The sequence below is a fragment of the Muntiacus reevesi genome, chromosome 3 (genome assembly GCF_963930625.1).
Source record: "Muntiacus reevesi chromosome 3, mMunRee1.1, whole genome shotgun sequence".
NCBI classification, from domain to species: Eukaryota; Metazoa; Chordata; class Mammalia; order Artiodactyla; family Cervidae; genus Muntiacus; species Muntiacus reevesi.
In genome coordinates, this window is record NC_089251.1 from 258818953 (window position 1) to 258834462 (window position 15510).

General features: G+C 36.3%; 1 protein-coding gene across 1 annotated transcript in view; it reads left to right on the forward strand.

The window, feature by feature from the left end:
• FSIP2 (fibrous sheath interacting protein 2) overlaps positions 1 to 9150 on the forward strand; it is a 134440-nt gene extending 125290 nt beyond the window's left edge. The window contains exons 21-23 of the mRNA XM_065929002.1: positions 1086 to 1129; positions 5333 to 5402; positions 9011 to 9150. Of these exons, the coding sequence (XP_065785074.1) occupies positions 1086 to 1129; positions 5333 to 5402; positions 9011 to 9150 (254 nt within the window). The remainder of the gene's footprint in view (positions 1 to 1085; positions 1130 to 5332; positions 5403 to 9010) is intronic.
• The last annotated feature ends 6360 nt before the right edge of the window (positions 9151 to 15510 follow it).

The following is a 15510-nucleotide window of genomic DNA, read 5'->3' on the forward strand; positions in this document are numbered from 1 at the left end:
AATGATAGCCATGGTAGTAAATCCAAATGTCCTCAGTTATTAAAAGTCAGTTCAGTTATGTGCAATATAGAGTTAGATACTTTAGAAATATTATTAACCAACAGTGAAATTTTGCCAACCTTGTCAGGTAAGTCAGATAATTAGCTCTTCTCTTGAATTAACTGAGGTCTTGCTACTGTTTTGTTTTTTTTTTCCCCAGAACCTAAATTGATCCTAACAGACATGTGTTGACTCTTGATGAGTACACGTCTATAAAATGCATAGTTTTTTATACATGAGATATTAAGTCTTCTTGAGACAGAGACAGGAAAATAGTCTCGTTGACAGTCTACAAAGGGGAGGAAACTGAGAGAGAAGTCACATTAAATTCACTGGTATCCACACAGCTCTAAGCAGTGAAGCTAAGACTTAAACTCGGGTTTTCTGATGCCCTAGCAGGTGCACTGCCGTCTTAGTGGTGGGTCTTTGAGACTTATCTCATGGTATCATTTCTACCTTGTTGGGCTGAATTGTCTAACTGCTGTCTTGACTTCCCCTGAAGGCCAGGCAACTTTCAGTTGTGCAGCAACTCCTCCAGGTTCCCTCTTGGCCTTGTCTCAAAATTCTCCTCATTCTCACTCAGAATCTTTCATAAGACTAGCTCTTAGAATAAGCTTCCTCTTTGTTCCAATTGTCTGCTTTTAATTAGCTATGTAAAATCAAAGAGCGCTAAAACTGGAAAGGCCCTTAAGGAATCACGTATAGGGTAACTTCTTATTTTATATGCAAAATAAATAATAAAGAGGCACATAGGGATTGAATGGTCATTCATAGATTTATAGTTATTAAGTTATAGAATCTGTCTTTCCTATGACATCACACTTCATCTTTCATAATTCCTAAAAGAAGGGCTAAAATATGCCACATACATCTAAGGATCTCACCTATTTCAGTTTTGTTCACATTGTCAATGTACTAAAACAATTTCTTCTATTAGCCTAATTATGACTTTTCAGTGAAAAACAAAAGATGAGGTTTGTGTCAATATTATTTGTGCCTCAGAAAGAATAGTATTTTTTTTCCTATTTTTTTCTTCCTCTCCACAGCAAGTTCTCAGGAACAAATGCCAGAAAATTCAAATAGTGTTAAGGTAAGTATTGTTTCTATAGCCTCTAATTAGAATATATGAGGCCATTTGGGTATATTTTATTTTTCAAGGTCAAATCAATGACTGTGTGGTACTGTTTGAGGGGCACCAGGAAATATTCCCCTATTTGCAATTTCTTCATGCTCAAATCTCTCCTCCAGGCTAAGACTTGTCCATGGTACACAAGAAATCCGTCAATTCTCACCTTAGCCTTAAGCTATCATTCCTTGCATAAGTGCACAGGATAAGCCACTGTTCTTTCTTAGCACCTGAAAACAATTCCATTCCTTAACTGTTACCACAGTCAGTGGAGGAAATCTGAGAAGGAATGTGTCACGTGGCCCTTCTTAGGGCAAGTAGACCCAAGTGAGGGGTTTGGTGGAGGCAGGGAAGAAACAGAAGCTTCAAAAATGGAAGAGAGCAGGTTATAAGAGATAAATGCTGATTCCATCTATTTCTCTGCATTCCTAAGGACTGACTGCCTGAAGACAGTTTTCCAGAAGACCGAGCTATGCTCCAGTGTAAACTTAGAAAGTGTCCTGCTTCCTAATCCTTTTTAGAAACTTTCCAATGAATCTTCAAGCTAACAAATCCTCTTATGTTGTGGTTGTTTCTTGGCTCAATTTAATCCTATTTTTAAGCAAATCTCCCCAACCCCATGACAGACAATCCATTGATTGAGTAATCAGTAACTTCTCATTACTTCTCATTGGTAATGAGTCACTTCTCATTACCAGAGTAATTTTCAGAGTCAAATCTTACAACTCATACTTAAAATAACTTTTACCACATCTCTAAAGATGTTGGGTTAGTTCCTCACTCAACCTAATATTCATTTTTTAACTTAAACATCTATTTGACAACCTCAGGCTTCACTTAGGCCATATTTTCCAAGTAAAATCATATGTCACTAAAATGGAGACAATCTCTAGTCCAAGGACCTGATTAACAGGCCATTTCTTGTGCCAAACTGAATTGCTGGCTAGTCTGCACCCTTTTGGCTCTTGTCCTTTTTCCTTACTTAACACTTTTCCATGGTAAAATTATGCTTAAAATTTTTATTCAGCCCAGTTCTGAGTAAGGTAAAGTAAAGCACATTCCAATTGTGTCTCTCACTGATTAAAAACTCTCCAGACAACTACTGAGGGTACTGAAAAGCAAGTAATTCAGTAGTTTGAGGCAGGAGATCAGAACTCCAAAACCATTATGAGTTTCATGTGTTTTTTCCTCTCACATCTCCTAGCATAGGCCCAGGGCAGTTCAAATCCTGTAATTACATAGAGGGAATGGATAAAATAAGAAAGCTCCAAGAGAAACCATGGCTCTCTTACCAGAATCAGGAAGAAGTACCTGTGAAATGGAAAGTAGGGAAGCTCACTTTTCACTGAACACTTTTTCCCCTTCTTCTGCCCTGTCTGAAGGGAAGTTTTAGCCATGAACCTGCACAACAGTGGCAATGAAGCTGTGAGGCACTTAAGACTGAGAGAAAATATTTCTCTCTGACCAGAGGAATTAGTCTTCAGCAACATGAAGAATACTAGGGGGAAACCTGCTATGTTTTTCTCTGCCTTCTTTTGTTACTTTACCCTGGACATCGATACCATCATGGGATGTATGAGACAGTACACAGGAAGGCTAGAGCCATAGCATTCTAAACATAGAGTCAGAATAGGGGACTCTTGAGAATCAGAGACACTGAAATCAAAGAGGGACATGAAAAAGGAGCCCCTCCAAGTCTGTTTTTATAAGTCTCCTGAGATGTGCATGCAAGGAACTGACTTGAGGTTCTATAGACAAAAGGCTATGAGAAATTGAACTACAGTCTTAATAGAGATACACACTAAAAAATACTGCCAAGACTCTGAAAACTAAATTTACATTGGAACCACAGTCACAGAAGACAGGGTAGGATGTGTGTTCTGAACTTTAATGGGTTAATTAACTACCTTAAAAAAAAAAAAGTCAACCCTCTACAGAGGATTTTAACAGTTCTTAAAATCATATAAATTGTTTAAAATGGTCAGGATACAATACAATATTACTCAACATACAAAGAACTAAGACAGGGTCTATAACTTTAAAGGGGAAGGACAAAGATGTCAACTCCAACATAGGCAATATTTTTAAATTTTCAAATAAAAACTTTAAGTGATATTAAATTTAATTAGACTTCATTGATTTATGTTTGTTTTCATTGTCATTACTCTAGGAGGTGAGTCAAAAAGATCAAATAGGACCCAACTAAATTTAAAAACTTTTGCACAGCAAAGGAAACCATAAATAAGACAAAAAGACAACCCTAAGAATGGAAGAAAATATTTGCAAAGCAATTGACAAAGGATTAACCTCCTTAATATACAAACACTTCATGCAGCTCAATATCAAAGAAATAATGCAACCAAAAAATTGAAAGAAGACCTAAATAGACATTTCTCCAAAGAAGACATACAGTTGGCCAACAAACACATGAAAAGATGTTCAACATCACTAATTATTAGAGAAATGCAAATCAAATCCACGCGGTATCACCTCACACCAGTCAGAATAGCCATGATCAAAAGACACATGCACCCCAATGTTCATTGCAGCACTGTTTAAAATAGATGTGACATGGAAATAACCTAAATGTTCATCAACAGAGAGGTGGATAAAGACAATGTGGAACATATATATTCAGTGGAATATTACTCAGCCATATAAAGGAATGAAATTGGGTCATTTGTAGAGACATGGATAGACCTAGAGATTGTCATACAGAGTGAAGTAAATATGAGAGGAAAACAAATATTGTATAATATCACATGTGAATTTAGAAAAATGGTACAGATGAAAATATCTGCAGAGCAGAAATAGAGACACAGATGTAGAGAACAAATTTATGGTTACCAAGGGTGGCGGAGAAGTGAGGGTTGAGATGAATTGGGAGATTTGGACTGCCGTACATACACTACTATGTATAAAATAGATGACTAATGAGAACCTACTGTATAGCACAGGGAACTCAGTGCTCTCTGGTGACCTAAATGGGGGAAAAAAAAAAAATCCAAAAAAGAGGGATCCAGGTATAGCTGATTCACTTAGCTACATAGTAAAATCTAACACTGTAAAACAACTACAATAAAATTTTTAAAACAACCTATAAATTTTTATTAAAAAATTATGTTAACAATGTTTCATGAAGTAACAGCAGATACTCTTGAATCTAATGTAATGCTGGAAGTTCTTAGCAGAACCTAAGTTATTTTATTCACCTGAGACACATGGTAGCATCTGCTTCCTCCTTATAGAATAGGTATTATCAACTCTGATTCTCACACATTAGTCATGTGTTTTTCTTTAGTATCAATATCTGCCCCACCCTCAGGGACTTCAATTCCATGGTGGTATGGGACCCAGGGATTCATATTTAAAAAAAAAATTTCATAGATAATTCTACTTTGCAGCCAATGCTGAGAATAAGTTCTTTACACAGTCTCTGCTCCATTTTATTCTTCAAGCATCCTGTTCAAAATATCTCAAACTCTGCCTCAAATCTTCTTGGAGGAACTGTGGTAGAACTCATTAACATCTGGTGGTCTTTGCATAACCTATACGCAAGGCATTTTAGCCTTACTTTATTGACATTTCCTTTTTAAATTACTAGTATTCTAGAATAGCTACAATGAAATCTTGCTACCTGTTCCAGGCTATTTCATGCCTTGCTGGGGAAATTGCTTCTTTTGCATTCAAAGATGTGATAAAGTCATCTGGAATAAAGCTAGTATCTGAGCCATGTTCCCTGCTCTAGATCCACACAGCCACTTGACTTCTCTTTGGAAACAGCTTTCCTTCCATAAAAGGAAGTTAAGAGTTATGTAATAAACATCTATTTCCTTCTCTTGTCTTTATTATCAGAAAATAATCTGTAACTTACTACTCATTGCAATTTATCTCAAAGAGGAGGAGGGAGAGACAAAGCTGACATATTTTTGTCTCTTATGATACCTGAGCCTTCAATTATTTGGTAGTCAAGGTTCATATCTATGATAAGGGTCAGTCCTAGCCATATAATTGGCAAAATGTATGAGTCTCAGAGAATAATTGTAACTGCAGAACACAGAAGTCATATAAAATGCCATAATGATTATGCTACATCTCTTGAGGATTTTTAGATATCTCTAGTATGTAGTATCTAACAAAAGGTTGAATCAGTACTTTGTCTTGCAGTTTGTCACCATTTTTGAAGGAAACAAGAATATTCTTCACAGTGTGAATCCCTCAAAAGAAGTCATTTCAGGTACAAAATATGTTATGCTTTTAATATTACTTCTAGAATGAGTAGTTTCTCCTTTGCAGTTTTGATGCATGTTATCAGTATGAGATTGCTATATATAAAAATACAAATATTATATATAAATATTAAGATATTATTTCCACTTGCAGTTTACTATGCAATTCTTAAACCAAAGAGGTAATGGGTAATGGATCTAACATTGATTAGGTATCAGCTATCTTCATTTTACTAAAGAGAAAGTGAGAATAAGTTATTCAAGGTCACCCCAAGCTAGTAAGCTACAGCACTGGGGTTCAAATACAGATCTGCCAGACTTCAAAGCCTGAGCTCATTCAGCATGACCATAGCTGACATACTCAAATGATCACAAATGACAAACAAGAACAGTAGTTTGAGCAGGGGTCCATGGCATGCCCCATCTAAAGAAGGGAGCTGTTACTCAGGTCCAGTCATTGGCATGCTGGCTTCTTGCCAGGCCTTTTAATTCAGGTCTTAGCCTTTTTCAGAAGAAAGTAGAGACAATTTTGTGTGAAAAATCCTGGCTTTCAGATTTTATGACATAATTTCAAAACACCTGATGAATGGGACAAAACTTGTTTATATCTCCTACACCATATAATGTTCCCCCTGCAAGTCTTAGAACCCTAATTTACAAATGAGAAAATGGAGGTAAATAACTATCGGAGGTTATACAGCCAACAAATGAAGAGCTTTTAGGGTTCAAAAACATATCTTCTTACTTTTATCCTACATTCTGTCTTCTCTTTACACTGTGGATCCATATAGTTGCCATTGCATCCCAGAACTAGGTCCTCAGTGGTGAAAGGTTGTTGTTGAACGATAAGACGCCGGGATTCTTGGCCTCCGGAGGAGATGAATTCAACCGGGGCCAGAGACGAGGCTGGATCGCTCAGAACTTTTGTGTAATAAAGTTTTATTAAAGTATAAAGGAGATAGAGAAAGCTTCTGACATAGGCATCAGAAGGGGGCAATAGAGTACCCCCCTCCTAGTCTTTAGCTGTATGTTATATAGTCACTCACCATCTGTTAATGAAAAGAAAGGAATGTCATAAAATTTAGAATGGCACCAGATAATTCATCCCTGGCCATAAAACGATTGACTTGAATCTTGTAGAAGGGCAGAATACCAACAAATAGTTCCGTTTACATAGATTAAGGGAACAATACCTGAGTAAGTAAATTAGGCTGTTTGGCGAACCAACTTGAAGATAGAGTCTGGGGTACATTAACATAACTTAAGACAACATTTCCATAAGAAAAAGAAATGTATTGGTTAACTCAAGGTTTGAGAGTAGTTAGCTGCAGGTGAAACCAGGTGTCAGGGCAACACAGCATTTTAAGAGAAACCGCCTTTTAAATTTGTATAGAGAAGAAAAAAATATCATTGGTTTGTTTCTTCCTGCCACTTAAGAGAAAAAGGCCTGGCACTTGCAGCCTCTTTCCTCCATTTGGAGACCCCTGGCCTTCCTGCCTGTTACCCTCTCAGTGGGTAATGACCAAAGATAGCTTATAGTTTTGTTGTGAAAAGAACCATTAATTGATAAACACAGAGTTCACTGATCACTCTGCGAATGATGCTATTAACCTAGTTCACCAGCCACCCACCAGTCTTCTATTAGAGAATATGGATTTGGGCAGTCTTTGGTGTTTCTAGAAACAGCTTTACAACACTGGAACCACCCAGAATACCTTTCTGACAGTGAAGATTCCCAGACCCTTTATAGACTGGCTAAGTTAGTATCTTGGAGTAATGATGCACAGAAATATGCATTTTTAACAAGACCACCAAGTTTTCAGAACATTAACCCTTACCTCTCCAATGAGAATTTCAGAAGCCTTGTCATAATGCCTCAGTCATGTTAGAAAAATTTTTACCTTTCCTTTTCAGAATGTACATTTTTCTCTTTCATCCATACTTCTTTTTCCTGCAGATTTTGGCTTTTTCCTTTTTAATTTTTAGATAATTTAAAAAACAATAGCATGGTAAAAATCTACACAGAGGCTTCCCAGGTGACTCAGTAGTAAAGAATCTGCCTGCCAATGCAGGAGATTCAATCCCTGGGTTGGTAAGATCCCCTGTAGAAGGAAATGGTAACACACTCCACTATTCTTGCCTGAACAAAAAATCCCACAGACAGAAGAGCCTGGTGGGCCACAGTCTGTAGGGTTGCAAAGAGTCGGACACAGCTGACCAGCTGGGCATGCACAGAAAACCTAAACATACTTTCTCTTATTCTTTATTCTGTTGGCTTTCTTGGACTTCCTGGTGATTGATGATAAAGAATCTGCCTGAAGTGCAGGAGACCCAGGTTTGAACCCTGGGTCAGGAAGAGCCCCTGGAGAAGGGAATGGCAACCCGCTCTCCAGTATGTCTGCCTAGAGAATTAAACGAACAGAGGAGCCTGCCGGGCTACAGTCCATGAGGTCACAGAGTGGGACCGACTGACCAGCTAACACTTTCACTTTTCACGTCTGACAGCTTTAACTTTGCTGTTAGCTGTGTTAGCTTTTAAGGGGCTTCCCAGGTGGGTCAGACGTAAAGAATCTGTCTGCCAGTGCAGGAGACGCAGGAGACCTGGGTTCGATCCCTGAGTCAGAAAGATCCCCTGGAGAAGGAAATGGCAATCCATTCCAGTATTCTTGCCTGGGAAATTCCGTGGACAGAGGTGCCTGGCAGGGTACAGTACATGGGGTCACAAAAGAGTCAGACATGACTTAGTGAGTAAACAACATTTTAGCTTTAACTGTAGAAGATCACCTTGCTAGAAAAAACAAATCTAATAACTATAAAAGGTATAGTCTTGAATTCTGGCATGTACTAGAATTAAGAAAAGATGGGCTTTTACTATTATGTGTGCTTTCATGTCCTGTCACATCCTATCATAAGTTTTCATAAAAATACATAAATATTCACCTCCATCTTTACATGTAAAATACTCATTTTTAAATTTTAATATGATATTGTCTAAGAGTCCATGCCCTGAAGAAGTGATACAGAACAATAATTCCAAATGGAAACTTTTATTATCCATACAGTCTTCTTTCACATGACAAAAAAATCACTTGAAGTCAGTCAACTAAAAATTTGCCCAAAGTTGTGAGAAATAACAGCAGTTTTAATGCACTTCTGTTTTCAACTGAGCACTCTGAAATAGACAGTCTCGCTGTGTAGAGTTGAAAGTTATCAGTACTCTATGTGAGTTTCGCTCATTAGCCTTTTTCAGAGGTTCTTCTGCTAGAAAAAGAAAGGTATTCTTTGAACACCTGACTAGAGAAGCATCTGAGTACAGCAGGCATGATGATGCCATGAGAGTCAGAAAGCTGGACCCTGTCAAAGGATGATGCCTTTCTACTATCGTGACCATAGGCACAGTTTCTGACTTCATCAAGATTCATAACCAAAAATGGAGATATCATTCTGTTTCCTTCACAGGGGTGTTAGAAGAATCAAATCAACAAAATCTTTGTGAATATTTTTTAAATCCCATAATTTATTTTATAAATGTCAATTTCTGAATTCTAAATCATTAATCCTATGGTATTACTGCCTCAACTAGAATGTCTAATAAATATCTTTGCTTTGTCCACAGAAACTTCCAGGTCTGATGTTCCCAAACAAGGATCTAAAATGCTGGCAAAGGTATCTTCAGCTCTGTCAAAGGTGTTTTCTCGAAATATTAACACCAATATTTTCAGATCTTCCTCACCACCTCACCAGAATGAGCACTGAAGTTTTTATACCTGATATTACTCTGCTTACTTCCCTTAGAAAATAAAATGTTTTTTAAAACATAACATAGTGTCCAATCAGATGATTCTTATAACTCTGAGCAAAAAATTAAGAGCAGGAGAAAGAGAGGCCTGAGTAGCAAAATTTTGACAATGCTTCTGATTAGAATTTTGGTATAAGGAGATGCTGAGTGCTGGTATTACATGCATGCCATGAAAATAAAGAGACAAAAAGTATATCAAGTAAATCAATCAGCCCTCATTACCCACCAGAAAATGAACTTGAATTTTTTCCTATTAAATTTTCAGAGGGTATGTTCACCAAAATAGTTAGCAAGCTGAGATAAAACTCAAGCTGAATTCTGACAGATATGAAACTGATTGGTTCACTATAAAAGATGTATTTGTATGTTCAAATAAGAAGTATCTCTTACCAACTACAGGTAAAATTTCATCAGTTTATAAAACACCTCACAAATAAAAATATGTAACTATTGATAAAGAACCATCAAGAAGTAAAGAATCACTGTAGAAATATTATATATACATAGGATGACCCCTCTCCTTAAAAACCCTTTCAGACAAGGTACGTTTGTGGATAAAATACCATCAATAAACAAATCACTGATCAGTAAAGTTACTAAATTCTTTATATAGACACCTTATAGGAACACAGCTCTCAACATTCTATTTGTAAGAACATAAAACGCATGGAGGAAAACTTAACAAGATGCGTCACTAGTACAGTGATAAAGGAAATTTTTTAATACCAGTTAACTTCCTACTTGGTGATATGGATCCAAATGTATTCAGCATGTTTGCTCCTGGGTTCTAAAAGTCTTTTTTAAAAGATCCAAAAGGTGGACCAAACAATAAAGAATGTCAGTTATCACCATTGGCTATCCCAGTGCTGACTCATACATTTTCAGAAAATGTGATATCTCTTCTTTTCTCTATATAATATTCTTGACAGTAGCCAGCATTAAAGCAGAAACATCTGAGAAAATTTTGTTTTACACAGTTGGATTTCCTTTAATAAATTTAGTCAGTGAGGCTATGACAGATAGTTCCAGAGGAAAAAATGTAATTGTAAAGAATTTTTATATTCCAGTGATGATGAAGATACTCAATTCATCATTTATTCTATTTATAATAATTTCTTATAAATTATTTGATCTCAAAGATCATACAAAATCATGTACACTATAGATGTAGATCTTTTAAAAAATGATAGTTGATAAGAAATGATTGGCAGTCCAGATGAAAACTATTTTCAGGAGAACTAATTCTACCAGTATGCATAAATTGACACTCAAGTGTATCCTTATAAATGTCATCCAAACAAACCACTGATTGTCCCCAGCTTTAGAAATCCCATTCTTTCAGGTTGTCTTTTAACATAAAGTTTTACTGTAAATTATTTTTAATCAAAGCTCTTATCCATGTTTTCAAATGTTGATAAGGAAATAAGCAAATCTTTAGCAAATCTGATTCAAAGGCACTCTGATTCACATACTTCTCTAAAGATTTAACATGTAAGAATAATGTACTCTCTGATAAGTTTTTAATGATAAAAGAAATTCCCAATTTTCTCCAACTGAGGTAGAAAAAGAAGCATAAAGTTCAGAATTCTTGAAGCTGTCAAAGTTATGAAAAAAGGGATTTAAATTATTCATAAATTTAAGTTCAAGGAAAAACCTTAATCCAGAAAAGTTTCTATTACATGTCACGTGTTGAATAAACTTTGTAGCTGTTTAGCTAATATTAGAAAAGATACTAAAAATATCAAGGACTGAGTTGAAGGAAATGCATATTACCTGATAAAATCTGTAGTAGCTTAAATTTCTATAAGTAATGAACTTTTGATACTGAAAAATATTTTTTAAATCCATAAAGCATGGGAATAATTTCTCAGGTTTTTTATTCCATTTCTGCTGTACTAATACAGAGGTTGGCAAATCTTTTGCATAAAGGGCTAGATAGTGAGCATCATACTTTTGGAGAGTATAATGGTCTCTGTCAGAACTATTACATTATGCCTTTCTAGCACAGAAGCAACCATAGTTAATGTATGAACAAGTGAATATGGCTGGAAATTCAGTTTATGAAAAGTAAAATTTGAATTTTAAAATGTTTACATCACAGAACGTCTTTTTTTTTTTTCCAGTGATTAAACAAATTATAAAACCATCCTTAATTCACAGATTTCACAAAATGAGATGGTAGGCAAGGTATGTCCCATGGTGGTAGTTTCCTGACTCATGTACTGTGAAAATTTGGGACCCATAAGTTAACTGAGTTTGATATTAAAGATACTAGTACTAATCAAACATACTTTTATATTAAAGATATTAAAAATAGTTCTAAAAACAATGACTTTGGGGAGTTTTCTGGGAGTCCAGTGGTTAGGACTTGGTACTTTCATTGTTGTGGTCCAGGTTCAGTCCCTGGTAGGAGAACTAAAATCCCACAATCATGCAGTGTAGCCAAACAAGCAGTGAAATTTTACTAAGGAAGTTTAAAAATATATTACAAAAAATTAATACATAAGGTTCAAATATTCATCTTTTTTGTAATTTTATTATTGAATACATTTCTGAAAAGGCACATGTACGTGCTACCTTGAATTAGAAAAACTTACATCAAGATTAAATTTGAAGTTGAATTTTCAGTAAAAATTTTTTCTTACCTTAGAAATAGCCAATCAAAATGGATCCAGACATATTTTCAGAACACTTCGTAGTCACATTTGTGAAAACCTCTCAACATCAGTCTAGATTGCAGCTCAAAGTTCCCAACCCCCTACAGAAACAACTGACAAGCAAAAACTGTCAAACTCAACTTTTCAGAACTTTGTGAAACAGTTAAATGTTTACAGTAACTAATCAAACACTGAATCAAGAAAAAGGTAACTGGAAAATGGTAGCAAAAATGTATGATGTTTTTACTTGTCCTTGCTCATTCTCTCCCCAGCACAGTGGCAGTCCTAAAAGAAAGAAACTTGCATTCTTTGTGTGTAAGTCATTGGACCCTGCTTCTGGAAGGAGCAGAGCAGACTTCATTGGAAAATTGCTGTGTTTGTCTGTTACAAACTATGTGGGAGCTGCATGAAATAGTGGCAAAGCACTTGTTCCCAGTTCATCCTAACTGGGAACTCAGAGCAGAAAATCAATAGACATCACTCAAAAAACTGCAAACCAAGCTAACAACTCACAGATGCTTAGGGGGTAAAATATGAAGGAAACATAAAACAGATACCAAAATCCGAGGAACAAAAGTTAATGTAGTTTCATTAAGAAATTAAGACATTCAGAAGCATCTATGAGAGGAATACAGAAAGCCATGCACATGCCCACAGCAAAACTCATGCTCAGAAAAGATATGAAACACCTTAAGCTTTCACTTCAAGCCAATCATTAGGCTAGCTAAGCCTAGCTAAGTGTTTTAAGTAGTTCCCCTCATAGATCCTGCAAAGACTAGGATGTGTGCTTTTTAGCTTCTGGTGTTCAAAGAACCTCTGTTAAAACTCTAGCTTAATATAAGGAACAGACGTCAGTGACCACAGAAGACAAGAAATACATCCTTTGAAACTATAGTTTAAGAAATTCACTAAACAAATGGGCTACTATAGCCTTCAACAATCAAAGACAAACAAACAAATAAACGTGGAAAAGATGGAGACCTGATTTCCAGGGTTACCACGTTATGAATCACAATTTTCCAGTTTTCAACAACAACAAAATCAACCCCCCAGATTCCCACAAGGAATACAAAGAAATAGGGAAACATATCCCCTGTAGAAGAACAAAATAAACATTAAGCAACCTTCCCTCAGGAAGCCCAAACTTTGCAGTAATATATAAAGATCATAGAACAGTTATACTGCTGCTGCTGCTGCTAAGTCGTGTCCGACTCTGTGTGACCCCATAGATGGCAGCCCACCAGGCTCCCCCGTCCCTGAGATTCTCCAGGCAAGAACACTGGAGTGGGCTGCCATTTCCTTCTCCTGCGCATGAAAGTGAAAAGTGAAAGTGAAGTCGCTCAGTAGCATCCGACTCTTAGCAACCCCATGGACTGCACTCTATCAGGCTCCTCGGTCCATGGGATTTTCCAGGCAAGAGTACTGGAGTGGGGTGCCATTGCCTTCTCCGACAATTATACTAAATATGCTCAAAAAGCCAAAGGAAAACCTGGACAAAGACTGAAGGAAATCAGGAAAACAATGCATGAACTAAATGAGTGTATCAATAAAAAAGTAAAAATTATAAAACGGACTCCAACAGCCACCGTGGAAAAGTATGACAGTTTCTGAAGAAGTGAAACATAGAATTGCCACATATTCTATTAATTCCACTTCTAGGTAAATACCCAAAGAACTGAAACCAGGGATTCAAATACTTACAGATAAGTTTATAGCAGCACTATTTACAATAGTCAAAGGTGAAAACATCTAAATATTTATCAATAGGTGAAGAGATAAGCAAGATACAGTATAAATGTACAATAAAATATTATTCAACTTTGAAAAGTAATAAAGTTCTGATATACACTACAACAGTGATGAGCCTTGAAAGCATTACACTAAGTTAAATTAACCAGACTCAAAAAAGGTTAATGTATTGTTCCACTTATCTGAGCTACACAGAAGCAGAAAATTTATAGAGAAAAGTTGAACAGATTTTAACAGGAACTGGAAAGAGTGTGGATTGGGAAGTTACTGCTTAATGGGCACAGAGTTTCTTTCTGGAATGATGGAAAAATTCTAGAAATGGAGAGAGGTAATGTTTGCAGAACACTGTAAATGTACTTAATGTCACTGAGTTACACTGAAAATAAGTAAAAGGGTAGATTTTGTTATATTTTTACCATAATAATAAATAAATAGCATGTAAAAAATGGAACATAGATTCTGGAGATGAGAAGCACAATAATGAAAATGGAAAATTCACTAGATGGGTTCAACATAAGACTAAAAATATAGAAGAAATAAATAAGGTAAACTTGAAGATAGAAAGATTAAAATTATTCAATCTAAAGAACAGAAAAAAAATAAATAGAGCCTAAAGAACATATATGAGATAAGAACCTATGTGATACTGTCAAGCAGACCAAAATATGCATTATGTGAATACAGGAAGGAGAAGAAAAAAAGAACAGAATATTTGAATAAATAATGGCCAGAAACATTCCAAATTTATTGAAATTCATGAATCTACAAATGTAAGCTCCAAAACTGGGTAAACTCAGGGACTTACACCAAGAAATATAATCAACCTGTCAAAGGACAAAATATCATGAAACCAGTGAGAGTGATACCTTACATTCATTTATAAGGAGCCTCAGTAAGATTAACAGGTAGGTTCTCATCTAACTATGTGGGACAGAAAACAGTGGGATGACATGTTTAAAGTGTTAAAGAAAAAAGAAAACTCTCAACTAAGGATTCTACATAAAACAAAACTGTCCCTAAAAGAGGGAGAAATTAGACATCCCTAGATAAATAAGAACTGAGGAATTATGTTACCACTAGACCTACCCTACAAGAATTGATAAGAATCCTTCAGATTGAAAAAAAGAGATGATAGATGTTGTGGTCCTTTAATGGACCAGAACCTGGTGGTCAGCAGTGGACGATAAGAAACTGAAAGAGGGGAAGAAGCTAATGTTCCCTGGTTCACACAGAGAACCAGTAAAACCCTAGAACAGGGCTTGCACCGCTCACAAAGGCACAGGGCGCCCTCTCAAGGAGATCTTGAAAGTCCAGACAGGAGAGTGAGCTCAGCGGTTCCTACATTCCAGAGAATTAACCAGAGGGAGGAAGAGAGAGACAGACAGAGGGAGAGGGAGAGAGAGAGAGAGAGATTATTTTTGGTTCGTAGCTGCATCTTTTCCTATAAGATTTTAAAGACAAGTACATTAAAATAATAATTCAATGGTATGGCCATAGCATGTATAAATATATATTTTTACAATGCTTATATGTATTGTGCATACAATAAGTCCAGGGAAGGAGAGGAAATAAAGCTGTACAGGAAATGAGATTTTCCATGCAATTACTGATTGCGTGGATCACAATCAACTGTGGAAAATTCTGAGAGATAGGAATACCAGATCACCTGACCTGCCTCTGAGAAACCTGTATGCAGGTCAGGAAGCAACAGTTAGAACTGGACATGCAACAACAGACTGGTTCCAAATAGGAAAAGGAGTATGTCAAGGCTGTATATTGACTCCCTGCTTATTTAACTTACATGCAGAGCACATCGTAAGAAACTCTGGGCTGGATGAAGCACAAGCTGGAATCAAGATTGCCAGGAGAAATATCAATAACCTCAGATATGCAGATGACACCACCCTTATG